Source organism: Montipora capricornis, chromosome 14 (assembly GCF_036669925.1).
Source record: "Montipora capricornis isolate CH-2021 chromosome 14, ASM3666992v2, whole genome shotgun sequence".
In the NCBI taxonomy this organism is placed as follows: domain Eukaryota; kingdom Metazoa; phylum Cnidaria; class Anthozoa; order Scleractinia; family Acroporidae; genus Montipora; species Montipora capricornis.
The window spans coordinates 9,403,003-9,420,053 of record NC_090896.1 but is presented as its reverse complement, the minus strand read 5'-3'; the positions used below and the strand labels follow the sequence as shown (position 1 = coordinate 9,420,053).

General features: G+C 39.0%; 1 protein-coding gene and 1 long non-coding RNA gene across 6 annotated transcripts in view; one reads left to right on the top strand and one right to left on the bottom strand.

Annotated features, from left to right (window-relative positions):
• LOC138032963 (D-inositol 3-phosphate glycosyltransferase-like) overlaps positions 1–12,726 on the top strand; it is a 33,637-nt gene extending 20,911 nt beyond the window's left edge. For 3 of the 5 annotated variants that reach the window (XM_068880686.1, XM_068880685.1, XM_068880689.1), the window contains one exon: positions 10,377–12,726. In XM_068880686.1, coding sequence (XP_068736787.1) covers positions 10,377–10,660 — 284 coding nt within the window. In that variant the 3' untranslated portion in view covers positions 10,661–12,726. Of the gene's footprint in view, positions 1–1,927; positions 2,595–3,251; positions 3,375–4,095; positions 5,337–7,477; positions 7,604–10,376 lie in introns of those variants that run through there. The other 2 variants (XM_068880687.1, XM_068880690.1) reach the window with 2 other exon arrangements.
• Positions 12,727–13,721: 995 nt separating this feature from the next.
• Positions 13,722–17,051, bottom strand: part of LOC138032969 (uncharacterized) — a 4,893-nt gene continuing 1,563 nt past the window's right edge. Inside the window, exons 2-3 of the long non-coding RNA XR_011128527.1 lie at positions 16,128–16,208; positions 13,722–13,908 (exon numbers count right to left, since the gene is read on the bottom strand). This is a non-coding gene — a long non-coding RNA (uncharacterized lncRNA). The remainder of the gene's footprint in view (positions 13,909–16,127; positions 16,209–17,051) is intronic.

Genomic DNA, 17,051 nt, shown 5'->3' with positions numbered 1-17,051 from the left:
GCTACGCGGTACGCAGAAACTAATAAATTCAAGTTGAAGTATGTAATTTATTCAAAACAGTGTTTCTCGTCTTAAAGCGTGACTCGCGAATTAAGTAGTGATCAATTGTGAATTTGCGGTTAGATAACTACATTTTTCACGAGATCGTGTCAAGAAAATAGCACTCGTTGCAGTGATTAGGTCTAAGCACTCTAACATTTTCGCTTTCAATTTACGGTTGGCTAACTACTAACTTTTTCACAAGATTGTGAAGAAAATAGCACTCGACTCGTTATGTTGATTAAGCTGGGTTAACTCCTACAATTAAGCAAATCTCCACCGTTCAAAAACAATCGCCTGTAGCGCTTCTTTCTCTTACGGCTGAAGTTTAAGGTTTCCTTGTCCTCTACGCCAAAGAATCTCTTCAAGAATACTCTCGAAATTCCTGGTTTATTTCCCCAAATCACCTCAAAATCACAACAGAGCGTACGAACATGCGCAGTGATAGAAGAGCCCGTATTTCGGGCCTCGGCTGGCACTGAGCATGCTCGAAATCGAACTTTACCAGATCTGCCTTCCCGTACGAACCGTTGAAGGTCTGGGTACGAGCTTACCACCCAACAAGAAGATTCTGCGTAAGTCTTTGGAATTTAGCACTGGGGGGGGGGGGCAGAGCCGTCATTCCCACGTAATTTTGTTCTGCCACTTGATTGCTTTAAGTGCCACTTGCCAAAACCCATTGCATTCTTGCCAACTAGAGGGACCGGGCGGTCCTGGGGACTGAGAATGAACCACTGTCTCGTCCCCCAGAGCTTAGCGGCCACACGCCAGTGGTTTGAGCAAGAAGCTGAATTTGAATTTCCTCGTATGCACCAGGCTTGAGTGTAACTGGCATAAAACCGTGCTTATTCCTTGACAAAGCCTATGAAAACCTAGCAGGGATTGTTAAGGCTATCCTATAAGTTATCTTTTAGCTGCACTAATTTTCATTTTGCTAAGGTTTTGTTTTTTTGGAAGTAGTGTCCCCTCAAGTTTACTTCCGTCTTCATAGTGAATGATATTCTTTCTCCTGTGACTCAAAGGATCAGGTGAAGATCTGTAAAGGTAGTTGTTATTTCGCAAGGAAACGTGATGGCCACCACTTTTCTTTCTTCGTTGGAAATTACTTGCTTGTTTTTTTTTTGATAATTTGAGAATCAAGAGCTCTTTATCAGCATAATTTTTCTTAGCATTTTGCCTTCGTGTATGAGCCATTTTTCAACCAGACGTTTTTTTTTGACATCTGTAATGACACAGAAACTTCGTACCGGGGCATCCGTTAATCGTATACTTAAAAACACAACTTATGACCACAGGGCTCATCTATAACAAGTTTTAGTACAGACATTCATCATCACTATTTTGCATGACTTATTTTTGCGCATATCAGTCGTGTTTTATGCGAATACAAAAAGTAACGAGTGAAGCTTTCAACGATACGTGAACAAAATACAAATAATTATATAAATAATTACTGTTGGTGTCCAAGGCCCAGTGCATCTGTTACTCGGTAAACGATAATATATACAACTCTTCAGCAAAGGCATTAGCAGTTTTGTGCAAAAATTCACCATTTAAGGCTGATAATTGTGCGGAAAAATTGCAAAATACCCCGCATCTCTAGCTAAACGGTGCAGCCAGCAAAGCGTCTTCGCTGTTTCTCGAGTTCTCATTTATTCATAATTCACTCAAGTTCAGTGGAAGGTGGCTACACGGTCTACGCAGCTACTCCGATGTAATTTAGTCATGATTCACTCAAGTTCTCTGGAAGGTGGCTAGGCGTCTACGCAGCTACTCCGATGTAATTTAGTCATAATTCACTCAAGTTCTCTGGAAGGTGGCTAAGCGTGAACACATCTACTCCGTTGTAATTTATTCATAATTCACTCAAGTTCTCTGAAAGATGGCTACGCATCTTCGCAGCAATTCCGTTGTACTTTATTCATAATTCACTCAAGTTCTCAGGAAGGTGGCTTCTCGTCTACGCAGCTACTCCGATGTAATTTAGTCATAATTCACTCAATTTCTTGGGAAAGTGGCTACGTGTCTACGCGGCTACTCCGTTGTAATTTATTCATAATTCAGCGAAGTTACTTGAGCCTTAATAACTGTTGATAAGCACTACAATAACTGAAAACTAACTAGTTTTAAATCAGTGCCTTAAGGCCTAGTAACTGTAGTTAAGAGAGCTATAGGCCGAGATGGAGTTCGTTATATCAATATTCAGGCATGGCTACGAGACTTTATGGTCGGATTTCACGGCTCAGTTCCGTTATCTTTGTCTTACAAGTCTCAAGGAGATTTCTAAACAAAGTAATATTCAAATTTAACCATAAAACCTCGTAGCCATGTGTGAATATTGTTCTATCGAACGCATTACAGCGTTGCCATTTGCAAGATTCTCGCAGAATAGCTAGTGTTGCGGTGTTTTCTGCAATTTAGCCAGTAAAGAATAATTTTTGGTGTGAATTTTCAGCGTGACAGTGAGGCCAAGCACGCTTGCCGACAAGTGACAAAAACAACTTTAAGAACTTGGTTCGTAGGAAAAGGGCGTCGTAAATAGTGTTACTTAAAAGGTGAGTCTTTATGGAAGAGTATTTTGTCGTCTAAAGCACCTCCGGCAACGTTAAAGAAGAGAATCGTGTGTAATATACGCTCGCCGGCGTGTTCGTACTGACTGTAAACAGGCCGCTGATATCTCGCTTTATCCGAGCTTACCAAATTCACAAAATAAAAAAAATGTGGAGTGAGGGTATTAAACATCGAAATAATGCACTGTAGATGTTGTCGTCTTCGGCATTTGCTGATTGAAATTGGTAGTAATCGAAGCAACGTTCCTTATGTAAATTTTCGACTTGTAGGCGGTCACGCAATTTATTCTTTTGTCTACGTAAACAATGACAGGAAACTGTCAGGCAATAAAAAAATAAATCGAAAACCATCCAGTGGAAAAAGTCAAGAATTCGTGATGTTGCAGGAGATAAATGAAGAAGACACTTCTCCAAGTTTTAGGCCTGTGCGTTTCCCCAAACGTCTGATATTCGTCGAAATGTTAATGCACATGTTAAATGGTTTTGTTTAGTTGTGCCAATCATTGGAAGTTACCAGTGGACACACACGCTAATCGAATTGAATCGGGTAATGAAATAACCGGCACATTAAGAGAGAAAACTTCTAAAAACCTTATTAAAAGAGTCCTCTTTATTGATCACTGTTGTTTATTTATGTCACAGTGGTGGCCCCTGAGGGAGCCGTTTTGTTGACTCGTTTCCTTCACTGTACCAGAAACTGTTCAGCGATCAATGTCTTGCGACAGCTGATCGAATGATCTGGCCCCAGCAAAGTTCCTGAACCAGGTAAATTCGTCCAAGTAGCTTGGCACATTGAATTCAGCTCTCTCTTAACCAGTTCCCACAAGCCTTCCACAGTGTTTGTGTGCGCGCCACTATCTGTATTGGGGTTGTTTTGCCATTGTTGGTGATGTGTCGTCCGATCGGTTGGTCGCGAGTCGGTCAACGTGTTGGTCAACACGTCAGTGTGGTTTAGTGAATTTGTCGGGTTGACCTTCGCGTTGGTCGGATAATATTCAATACAATACCCGTTCTATTCTTTCCTTGTGCAGTCTAGAACGTAATAAAGGTATCTGCATCATTCCTATGTCCAGAAATGCATATAATTAGATGCACGCGGATTTCAATAAGCGTCACGAGGTGTCCCCTTGCTCTTCTCCCCAACTTCAACATCACTCATGTCACGGAATACGGACAAGAAATGTCACAAAGAGTCCCCAAAATGCGGCTCTTTAAGTAAAGATTAACTGCTGCATTTACCCAAAGCTAAAAATAATGCTAACCTTTATCCTTACCTTGTTGTTGAAAATAGGTAAGAATTGCCTAGACTTAAAGGGACACTTCGTGTCGGATGTCAAAATTGGACGTGCATCTAATTAGAGGCATTTCTGGACATAAGATTCGTCAATTGCCCATTCACTAGCTACTAAGCACCAGGATGAACATTTGGCTGTAAAATGTGGTAATCGCTGTTAACACTCTGTGTTTGTCTTGTAAACCATTTCAGTTTTCCGTCAGTTGGAATTGAAATCATGTCACAAGGACTATTTGTTGAAAAAAGCAAGGAAGCACTGGACATTACTCTCTTAGGGAGTGAATGGAATTCATCGTGTGGGGGGTTGTCAACATTAAACAGAGAGCTTGCAATTCATCTGTCAGAACAACCGCATGTCAGAGTTTCTGTGTTGGTCCCAGAGGGCGCTTGCAAAGATGAAGACAAAAAGGCAGCCCAAAATTTTAGGATCAATGTTCTTGATGCAGGGAAACAACCAGGCTTCAGTGAACCTCTTGACTGGTTGGGCTTTCCACCTCAAGATCACAGAATAGATGTTGTTGTTGGTCATGGTGTGAAACTTGGCCGGCAAGTTAACATAATAAAACGTTCTCCACAATTCCAAAATTGTAAATGGGTGCACATGGTACATACTGCTCCAGAAGACCTCAGCAAATATAAGGGTTATGATAATCCTACTTCAAGAGGTGAACAGAAGCACTGGGAGGAGGTTGATCTTTGCAAGTATGCTGACCTTGTTGTTCCAGTGGGCCCAAGACTTAAAAAGGCTTACTCGTCCTATTTGCAGAGGTGTAAGGAGGATGAGGATATTTTTGAAATAATTCCGGGTCTATTTGATAGGGAATTTGGGGCTTTGAGGCAAAAGGCCAAAGTTGAGAGTGATGATGATTTTATTGTGTTGTTGTGTGGGCGAGGAGATTATGAGGACTTTGAGGTGAAGGGATATGACATTGCTGTTAAGGCATTTGCTGATCAACGCCTGAAAGGAAAACGTTATTATCTTCTGTTTGTGGGTGCCCCTGATGGGAAGCAGGATGAGGTCAGGAGGAGACTTCTCAACCTTGGAATTACTGATGAGCAGCTGACAGTTAGAAAATTTGTACAGAGCCGGGAAAAAATAAAGGATCTCTTTTGCGAAGTCGATCTTGTCATCATGCCTTCAAAATCAGAGGGATTTGGTCTTGTAGCCCTTGAAGCTCTATCAGCCGGTTTACCAATTCTTGTGGGAAGTAATTCAGGATTTGCAAGAGCGTTAGAAGAGATTGACTTTGGATACACATGCATAGTTCGTTCAAATGATCCTGCCACGTGGGCAAACGAAATTGATAATGTCAGAGCTAATCATCAAAAGCGACTTCATGAGATGACCTGGATAAAAAAATTTTATGCAGAGAAGTTCAGTTGGAGGGAACAGTGTGCAAATCTTGTGAAGAAACTGCGAAAAATGGTTAATGGTATTGTACTTATTTGTGCTTTGGTTTTATGTTCTTTTAGCTATTATTTAGCGCAAGTACTGTTAACCCTACCTACTGTATAGGTGTGCTTTTCTGGCCCTTTGAGTTGAGAAGGGAAAAGAGGAGGTGCCAACAATATATATAATTGTGACGGTAATAATATTTATTAGTATTATACCACACAAGTGAATAGTGCTTTCTACGTGTTCTGATAAATATTTGCCTACAATCCTGGACAAAAGTCGTTGAAACGTTTGTCAAGTTTCGTCTTGTCTGAGTGTCAATGTCTGAGCGTTAATTTGCCACAGTTGAGCATTTTCCCTTGTTTTGAAGATCTGTGGCTTTTACAAAAAAATGTCAGGTAGGAAAATTCACATATAGCTGGCGATGGAGATGGAAGACCCCGTTTCCGTCTCTCTCTTGCTTGGATTGATAATTTCGGGATATTTGCTATTTTCGTTATTTTTGTGGATTCCCTTCTTGTACGTCTTAAACAGTTGTTATTTTTGCTGCTGTCGCTTGCTTCATTTGATATTATCGCTATGTCTTTTATTTTCGTTATATTTAACAACAGCAACAACGTTTATTACATACTAGTTAACAAGGAAAAGTTTGTCCACCCAAATTTAGCAAAGCTAATCGAGTTGGGTGCAGCAAAGATATAATAGTTAATTAATATATTTAAAATGACAGAGATTACGAAATAAAATATCTAATAATTTAGGAACAATGTCAATGTACAAGATCCACTGAATGTTTCTAATATAAGGATGTGAACACTGGAATGCTGATTGAGATTCTAGTTAATAGATTTCTGATAATCTTAAGATGCAATTTTAGCAAAAAGGTTTATGGCTCTAGAAGTCTTCTAGATGAAGGTCATCACAAATATCAAGTTAAGATGAATAGGAAATGCAGTGATACGGAATTGAATTTCAGTAAATACATTTAAAGTAAATTAATTGAATTAATACTATCTCTTGATTTTTAAGACCAATATCATTTGACAAAATGCTTTATTATGTGAATAATATCGCAAGTTTCTAAGTAAGGGTCTTCTGAAATTAAAATATCGAAGAGTAGACTTGCTATTTTCCTAGTGAAGTCGTTCTTTTATAAGATTGGTCTTACATTAAATTAGCTGTGATCTTAAAAAAAGGAAAACTTCAATGGTTAAGCACCGGCTTCGATAAATAAAGGTACTGCGTGTGATTTGAAATCAGATAAGTAAATAAATCTAAGGACACGTTTTTGTAATTAAAAAAGCTTCTCAAGGTGAGACTTACAGGCTTGGCCCCAGGCTAGCAAGCCATAGGTTAAATGTGGTGAAATAAGAGACCGGTAAATGGTCATAAGTGTATGGTTTGGAACATGATGACGCAATTTGGATAATGAACCTACATATCGACTAATTTTAAAAGCTACATGATCAATATGGTGTTTTCAGGTTAGATTTTGGTCAATAAAGATTTCCAAGGTATTTCACAAACTCTTTACGCTCCAGAGAGACATACTTATTTTTATTATTATCAAATATCGTGATACTTGGTTGAGAAGTAAGTTTTTTTGAGCTGGGCAAAAAATGACGAAATTTTTTTTTTCATTATGCAAGGTAAGTTGTCGATTACGAGACAGGAAAACGGAACATTTCAGAGCGCTGACGAGTAACAGCCATTCTTCTGCCATTGCTGATCATATGACCCAAACAGGCCACAGGATCAAATGGGATCACTTTGACATTTTATAATTAGCCACTGGACAGTCTGATATACATCGTAAAATTAAGGAGACCTTGTTGATTCGCGAGTTAAAACCAGTGCCTAATGAAAATGTTGACAGTGACAAACTTCTTCTCTATTAGCCATTTATATTTTTTCAAGCAGATTTAACTAGGTCTAGATCTGTTAATTTTCATTGTCATTACTTTCCTTATTTGGTATTAGTCTTCGTGTTTAAATTCAATTGTACTTTAGGTAACCGTTACTTCTGAAGATGTATGTTGGAGCATACGAAACGTCAAGTTCATAAAAAGTTTTACAGCATGCATTATCTTGTTATGTTTATAAGCGCAGTTTGTTCATTATTTTTATAAACGAATCACACGAAAGATTTTGCCTAATTAGTCTATCTGTTTACTTCAGAAAATGCAACTCTGACAGCAAAACTGTTGAAGGTCTCTCCCGGCTGTGGGAATTTCAAAAACAATTCCAGTCCATATCCAGAGGTTTCTACAAGGCCATGCACAACAAGCTCGCCGGGAACTGTAGGTAATGTGTTCAAAGTATATTAATAATAAATTGGAACGAGCGGTTTCAGAGTTAGGCCCATTTTAAACGTCCCATTTTACCGAATCTAATGCAAATGAGCGAAAACAATAGATTTTTGTCATTTGCATTAGATTCGGCACATGTAAAATGCGACGTTTAAAATGGGCCTAAGAACCGAGAATGAAAGGTTCCTCTTTTATGCTCATGTTGTCATCAGAACCTCAAAGGGAGCTTAAGATTTTACGACGGCGATGGCAACAACAACGGCTCAAAACAATGATATCATTGGTTAAAAGAGCATAAATAATCGTGATGCACGTGCAGCACAGATTTTAGGACGGATTCTTGCGGTACTCTGCACAAGGACGACGTAAAAAAAAATTACCAAATTTGAGGTTTTGACAACAACGCGAGTATGCAACAGAGAATCTTTCATTCTCTATTTTCACTTTGTAACTGCTCGTATCAATTTATTTTTACGATACTTCGCCCAAATTGTAAGAAGTGAACGAGATAGAATAACCACGAAAGAATTATGATAAAGCAAAGTGATATTTTGAGGAGACGTTTTTGCTGAAGTCGCTGTCGTAGATCTTAAGGTCCCTTTAGTTGGTGATTTCACGTCGTTGGTGCAGAGTACAGAACGACTGTGTGCTAAAATGCGTGCCGCAAGTGCAACAAGATTAGTTTTCCTCTTTTAACCAATGATGTTGTTTTGTGGCGTTCTCGTTTACGACCGCGTCGTAGATCTTTAAGTCCCTAACAACGGCAGAAAGTGTTTATTCATGAATCCGGCTCCACTCGTTGTAGCACCGGCGAAATTGGCAGAAGCTTTCTTTTCAGTAATTGATCTTAAATCAGGAGTATTCTTTGCCAGTTGTATTTTCCTTGTCAAAAGATTAACAGATAGTTTTAAAATATCATTAATATATTTTATATATCATGACGAACCACACGGAACAGGGAGTTAACGAAAGGACAACGGCAACTGCAACGACGACACCGCAAAACAATTATCTCATTGGTTAAAAGAGGAAATTTAAAATATTCGTGCTGCACGTGCTGCACGCATTTTAACCGAATAAAAAGGCTTGGTTACTAAGAATGGCATCGACCGTCAAACATGGCATCGCTTGTTTACGAAAGGAAAATTAGTTTCGTCGATGCTAAAACTCCCTTTATTTTATAGATAATGATGAAATACCAGGATTTCTCCTTTTACTAAAAAATCGTATCTTCACCGCGCGCAGTGAACATATCATTTTTATCTTTGACATGTGAGGGTATAGGTGTCGTCATGGTAACGAACACGATTAGCCAATAAAACGCGAACTTCCTCTTCATCATAAGATACTTTTGTGCTTTAATATAATTCTTCTCTACGACATTAGCATTTTTATTGTAAAATTTTACATTATCACGATTTATTTTTCACAACTTTCATATCTTCTTTCACGTTACACAACGTGTTTGTTTTAGCGATTGGTGACCACTTTTTCATCCTTTCGAAAATAAGAAAATCAAGTTGTTTTAAATCTAGACATTTCATCAATATCTATATAATAAACAGAACATACACATTATTCCAAAATGGCCGCCATTCAAATATTCTTTTGTTTTTATTCAAGTTAGCCCTTGATGCCTCGTTCTTAAGCTTAAAACTCAGAAGAATATTCTATCTTGAACAAGGCAACAAGGGCCAATATCTAGCCGCATAAATCAGCGGCCATTTTGGAATAAGGTGTATTACATGACCGCTTGGGGATACGAATTTTATCTTCTCTTATTATATGGCCTGTGTTTGTAGCCGAGATAACGCGCGCTCTGATTGGCTAATTGTCACTGAATTGTAGGGCATTATTCTCCCGTAATGCCCACGGGCCGATTACGGGCTTGCAAAAACAAGCAAAAGGTAATTAAAAAACCATATAATAAACTACTTACTAACCGAGCTAGCTCGAGCCGTACTGGGGAACATTGGCCCTCGGTCGTTTTTGTACGTACCTCGCTGCGCTCGGTCCGTACTGCCACGACCTCGGACCAATATTCCCCAGTACGGCCCTCGCGCTCGGTTAGTAAGAAGTAAGTATCTTCGCTGCGCTCACTCGTGAGAGATACTTTCAGCACTCGAAGATAAAATTCATATCCCCGCGCGGCCATGTAATATCCTTTATATATCCAGCATCGGCGACGTCAACGAAAGAGTCCCCTCAAAATGAATCTTTAACGATTCTTTCATCTCGTTCATGTCGTACATTGTGAGCGAATTATCCTAAAAATAAATTTATAAGAGCGGTTTTAGAGTAAAAATATAGAATGAAAGGTTTGCACTTCTACGTCCAAGTTGTCGTTAAAACCTCGATTAAATTTGTTGATTTCTCGTTGTTGTTATGCAGAGTACAGCAAAAATATACGCTGTATGCTAAAGTGCGTGCTACATGCGCAGCACGATTAATTTTCCTCTTTATCCGATGATATACTTGTTTTGTGGCGTTGTCGTAGCCTTAGCCGGTTTCATTCGTTTGTTAAATTTCCTGATAAGACTTCGCGTACGAATAAAGCCCACTTATGAGGTAAAGAACGCATTCTACCCGCGCGAAAATTATACAAGGGTAAATAGTGAAGGGAAAGCAGTTTGCTTCCGCGCCAATTTAGTGCTCGTTCACTATGAAGAAATATTTCTTCGGAGGTCTTCACTCACACTGAGCGTTTCTGTGCAGCATGAATAAATTCAGTTGAATAATCGATAATTGTATGTCATACTTCGTTTCAGAACCGAGTGAAACACCCTCCCGAGAGAGATTGGAGTGGCTGTCAAGGAATCTCACTTCATGGGAACCTCTTGCGCGTCGTCTGGGTTTCAGTGAGGGGGAAATAAAAGGATTTAACAAGGATAACGAAGAGTGGGCCAAGAAGGCACTCAGCATGTTGTTAAGATGGAAAGAGAAGAATGGCTCAGAAGCAACGTACGCCGTGCTATGTACAGCATTAAGACATGGGTCTGTGGGGCGGAAAGACCTGGCTGAAGAAGCGATAAAAACGAATTTAAACCTTTAGAATCCTTCTCTCAATTCAATAGGCCTAATAGGACGTTTTCAAGCAACCTCTAGGGACATCAATAACAATAGAAAAATGTACGACTTCTGGTGGACGAACAAAAGAAGCTAATGAGAGGTCGATGACGTCACGTGAAAACATCCTTTAGACTATTTTCGATATATTAAAATTCAGTCCTAAAGGCATCATCTCGAGGCTCAGGGGAATAAATATGAGGATTGATATTCCCTAGAAGCTCGAGATGATGCCTTTTGTTTAGCACTGAAGTTTAATACATCGAAATTGGATTATTTTGTGCCAGTATACCTGTCTTTTTGAATAGGAATGAGGCTGGAATTGACTTTGTTTCCATGCTCACCTCATTTTGTCTTACGATATTGGGTGTAACTAGAATACAGTTTACCGTAGGAAACAAGGAGACAGAGTCCACTCCTTTTATTAAATTTTTCTATGCTATTAGTTTTAAAGGAAACCTCCACTCTTACTACAGAAGAGTTTAAACCGAAGAAAATAATATTTCCAGACAAATTTGTTCGAAATTTGTTTTAAAAAAGGGGTTCATATCAGGAAAAGTGAATTGTAAAATCACTAATTTTCACTTTCAAATTTCGTGGGCGCCGCCACCTTGAATAATTATGATGTACGGTTGCCCTACTATTCTGACACAAAGAGCTCTTGTCTAATAACAATAGGGCAACCGTTTACGTCACAATTATTCAAGATGGCGGCGCCCGCGAAATTTGAAAACAAAAATACGCGATTCTAAGACTGATTTATTTCGGATACAAACGCTTTCTTTGAAAAAATATTAGACTGATTTGACTGAAAAGGTTATTTCCTGTTATTTAAAGATTTTTTGTTGTTGTTGAAGTGCAGGTTCCCTTTAAGACATATGATCTTTTCTTTTTCATAGTTAAACTTAACGTTTGACTTAACGGCGGTTATGCTGGGAAGAATCTGGCTTCATCTGCAGTCCTATAAGTATAATTTAACAATCAATATTCACGTATACATCACAAGTGACATCAGCCACCTTTAGATCAGGGTACTAGTGTGTCAGAGTGTTTAGCTCTGAGCACCCTCATCAGGTTTGAAGAGATTTTTCCCTCATGTGCTTGCTCAGAATTAACCGTTTGTTTAATTAATCAAGGATTCTCGATATATTGCATCACATTCTAAAATGCATTCTTGGTTATAGAACGTTTTCACATGACGTAACGGCGGCCATGTTGGTGTTCCAAAACAAAGGAATTGTGGCCATGTTGGTGTACCGAAAGAATCATCCGTGAATTGAACACTATTTTTATACAAATACTTTTGTATTTATTTATTTTTTATTTCCTTTAAAAAATTGGCTATGAAATGGCATTTTAGCTCATTACAAAAGTTGTATGCTTGTAAGAGTAACAAAATTCATACAAAATCGTCGAAGAAGATTCATCCTTCTAGTGCATGACTGTTCGTGAGGAAAAGCAAAATAACCTCTACAAGTAAATTTTAAGTTCAAGAAACAAACAACACCAAAGATCAAAGTTGTAGTCCGAACCGTAATTTTCCCTCTTGAGTAGTTAGTATTTAGTAACTATTCACCGAAGTGGTGGTGGCAAGTAGCGGCTCGGTAAATATCCACCATGCCACTAGCCACCGACACTGAGGTGAATAGTTGTTTAAGTATATACTAAAACAGTGAGATAATATAGCACAAGAAGATGATTTTAACTCATTTATTCCTGGAAAGATTACAACATTTTCGGGCGCAAATTGCGTGCAAATTGCTCGTAGGTGAATAGCAAAGGATATCCGGAGGTTGAGTAGCCAATCGGTGCGCTCGTTCAACACTATCCACTGTTTTAGTATATACTAAAAATTTTTTACTTAAAAACGACTTGGCGGAACTTTGGTGCCGATAGAATCACTACCCATCTTTTGTTTTATTTAAAGGGCCTATGAACTATCATTTTAGCTCAATACAAAAATGGTGTATACTTGTAGGAGTAAAAAAAATTCATACAAAATGTATCCATCCTTCTAGTGTGTGAAATAAAATAAATAAAACGCCCTCTTTAGCCACGTCAACATCAAAAATAACACCACCCATTAGCTCAACTTGTAGACAAGACTGAAAGCGAATGAAAGTTGTTGCTATCTTCAGTTGAATTGGGTACAACATTGAGTTAGCCGGTTTGGTCTATTGCAATAGGTCACTTCAGAAAATACCATAAAACTCTTTGTTTGCCCCCATAGTTTTGCATAGGCATTGTTTCCGGTTTCTCTTGGGACTTACAATGGTCCCCAGAGAAAACAAAAACAATGCTTATGTAAAATTTGGAGGGACAAAGATTATTATGGTATTCTTCGAAGTGGCCTATGTCTTATTGTGCCTTTATTTGTCGATGGTGACTCGATAATACTCGGAAAAAATCCGAGTGCTGCTTTGCAGCAGTCGAACCGATGTACGACCTTCCGATTACTAGATTGTCCGGCCATACAGCTAGGATGTAAATTGTCGAAATGGAGCGCATTCGTGATTATGAAATGATGAAATGGGGAGATGTATTTTTACCGACGGTGATTCGAAGCAAAAATTCTTTTGAAATAAGCTTTCTAGCCTCGCTACGACGAGCAGTGCTCGTCGTAGCGAGGCTAGAAAGCTTATTAGCATTTAAAAAAAATTATTTGCCTCCACTATGAAAAAGGTCTAACGGTCAATGAATTTGGTGAATTCCCCCCCCCCCCCCCCCCCACCCTTTCATGGTGCTAATGATAAAAAAGTTGGATATCAATTAAATCTCGTCAAAAGCTGTCGTTTTTTTTCTAATTTCTAGGTTTTCTTTGTTTGAAAATGTACATCAAGAGCCAGCAACACCTGCCCGTCTTGGGGCAGTGCGGCCCAGTAGTTAAGGCGCTTGCCTTGAGATCCAGGAATCCCGGGTGCAAGATACATTTCGACCACTTGTTGAAATTGTGACTGGTAGTCCCTGGTTAAACTCCTCAGTTGCTCTTCTAAATAGCCAAGTAGCTTGCCTCCGGCCAGTTGGTATTCTTAACAGCTGTTGTTGAATGTTATTTTCCGTCGTGATTGTGTTTCATTGGCCCTGAAAAGCCCCTATGGGGTTGGTTAATTAAGTAGTTATTGTATTGAGAGCCTGTAGTTTATGTATCCAGCGTCCATCCGAGAAAGAACCTCGTTTTCACTGATGCTTCAAATTGTCGGCGGCCATCATTATGCAGCGATCTATTGCTGATTTCTGCACGAAAAAAAGGTAAAATACTCTTCCACTCAACATATTGTGATTTTGGTGTTACATTTACTAATAACGGGGACAAATCATTGTCTTTGCAAGGTAAAATAGCAGTTTCTAGTATTTTTTCAGCGAAACTTCCAAACTGATCGAGACAGTGAAACTGATCGATTAAGATATATAGAAGTCCTGCTGTTACAACGAGTGTGTCAAGTAAGTGATAAAGGCAATATTCAGTAGTCATAAACTAAAATTTTGTCAATACAAGACTACTATTTTTACTTGAAAATTTTGTATTCTCCTTGACGAAAGCGATTTCGATTACCGATCTCGTTCCCAGGGTCTAAATTGTAGTTGTCATTGACAAAGAGACCCTGGCAACGAGGTTGGTCCGATAACCAATCCAAAACAAAAGAGTTTCTCCTGTAAGCAGTTGTTATAGATTTTCGTTTGGATTTCATCCCTTTGTTTAATCTGATCGGATTTTAATCTTTAAATCTGGCACAATCGACTAAGGAGCATCCGTGTTTGTGCAGTAGACACCGGGCCCGGTGTAATACGATAGCAGAATTGATCAACGGACGGTGACGATACGATTTTTGGACACAATTTGTCTAGAATTGAAATACCGCCTAAGCAAAGAAAACAAGCAGCCTACGGAGTCTTTGCTCTTATTGCTGCAGTTATTGTAAACCAAGTCCTCTAAAAGTATAGCTGGCATCGCCAAAATACTGCAAAAGAAGTGGATCACGTGCCGACAGTCGAGTTGGCGAAACCTCTGTAACATGCCTTTCGGCTTTGGCTTCCAAACATGCGAGAGCACCTCGAGGTTCTTGCTGTGGCAGTAGGTAGCACAGAAGCTGAGGGATCGCTCTCCTGCGTAAGAAGGAAACATGCTTAGTTAAGGAACACAACGACGTTCGAACGACTTTCTGACTTTTTTTGCTGTGCGATGCACAGGTATTTTGTTCCGGTTAGTCGAGACAAGGTGCATGAAAAATACATCGGCAAATACCCGAGAGAATTATTTCGGCATCCCTTTTTAAGACCGTTAACGTTGTGAGTATCGCTGTTGCCCGTTTTTATCTTCTCAATTTGGGAAGGTTATTTATAATTTCTAATTGTTTCGCTCTTCCAAAATTTAGCGGCATTCACAAGTATTTCGAGTCTTTTGATACATCTCAAGTATGTATATTCAGTTTTTCAGAAGAAAGCTTCAAACCACTTTGATGAGTTTATCCACTCCCGACCCTCTCCCCCCCTTTCTCCGCCTCTGAAAAGGTTATATAAAGGTTATAGCCGCACGGGTCAAAGTGTCACCTTTGTAATTGTGATTAGCGGATCTCCATCGACATTGCCTGTTTTCTTTCTAGCTTGCGTAGCAAGAGCTGAAAGGGGAGGGAAAGAAGGAGGCGCAGAGGATGCGACTGCTTCGATTTGACTACTCTCTGTGCGTCCCTCGTTCTCTCCACTTTTAGCGCTTATGCTACGCAGGCTAATTTCTTTCGTGAAAAGCTGACAAAGTTAATTTCTAAGGAAACTGTGTTGTGTCTGAAACACTAGAATTTGGTTGTATCCGCTGTGTTGAGAAAGATAAATTGACCTACGCAGGGAGGCTGAAAAACAGAAACAACGCCGTTGGAGAAATATAAAATGAAGTTCAAATTTGGGTTTTTGCGTTTTGAGGGAATTTTAAGTCACATAGTGGAGTAGCGGTTTTAGTGAGAACATGGAAACAAGAAAGTTGAGGACGAAGGAGAGGCATATTCATATAGACAGTTTATTAATTAATTAATTAATTAATTTGTTTATTTATCTATTTATTTCTCTCCCCCTACCATATTAATTACAGTAAATATATATAAATAAGGAAGAACAGAACAAATATTGAAGCTCAAACATTTTTACATCTTAGTTGCTTGGATGTAATATAGCAAAAACGAGTGCGGGTGTTTGCACACACCGAGAAACAGGCGCAGGCCAAGTGCTTTTATTGTTTTGAGGTGATTGGAACCCCGGATGAAACTCGACACACTAGTTTTTGAGATTACTTCTCAAATGCAACAATAAAAAATATGTCCTCCCCAAATGAAAGAACAACTTAACTTTGCAGCCGTGCAATTTTGCCATTTTCCGTAACATTACGTTAACATGCATGATCAGGTCGCACAACTTTCCACCAGCATTGAAGAAATGGATGCAGTAACCTTGAATTACTAGCTTACCAAGTTTGTGATGGAAGTGGCCAAGACGCCCGGGGGGAGATATCTACCGAAGACCGTTATGGACCGTTTATCCGACGCTACCTGGAGGAGAAGAATGGTAGAGAGGCCTTAAATCCTCACCGGAGGTGGGTAAATAGCTATCATTTGTTCAATAAAAATGTACAGCTATGAAAGTTATAGTTTATTTTTATCGTCTCGTTCCAGGGTTCACCCTATTTCGTCAATCATCCGTGAAAATCAAGGTTAATTATATCAAATAATATTCAGGTCATTTTTGGAATTGTTGTTAACAATGTATTAGTGAAAAATGCTCAATGTGTGATCAAAATCACGGTTGATCTCAGATCAAAACCCTTACGAATTTCAACTGAGTATTCATTGGGTATCAAGGTTCGTGCAAGTGACCCAAATATCCCTAATTTATTTGCTGTGACCCTAATGAATGATTGATGAGTTTGAGAAGGAGAGGGAAACAACTGCAGTGAGCACCACTTAACATCTAAGTTATCTCTTTTGTGCTTCATTATTTACGATCAGGGTTCTTTCGAAAAAGGTTTGAAGTCAACTGTCGGAAATTTATTGAATTGCATATGCTTTGTGACACGGATTGTGTATCTTGTTTGCACGCACGCAATTGAAGTAGGAAGGGTTTTTTGCCTCTAATAGCAAATATGTTGTTTGTTTCAATGAATTTTTTGCTGGAAAAGGTTTTTGTGAGATTTCCAGCCTTTGTGAATTTAACATGTTGTGTAATTTCGAGTTTAACAAATTTGCATACATTCTTGTGCAGCCAAAAGTGCAACAACAAAATTGAACGTAGCAAAACTCTCCCAAAATGTTTTTGAGTTTCGAAGAAACTCTTGGTGTGGGAATCAGACCCCACATCCTAATTCCTCCATTGGCGCGTAACCACAATTCCTTGCA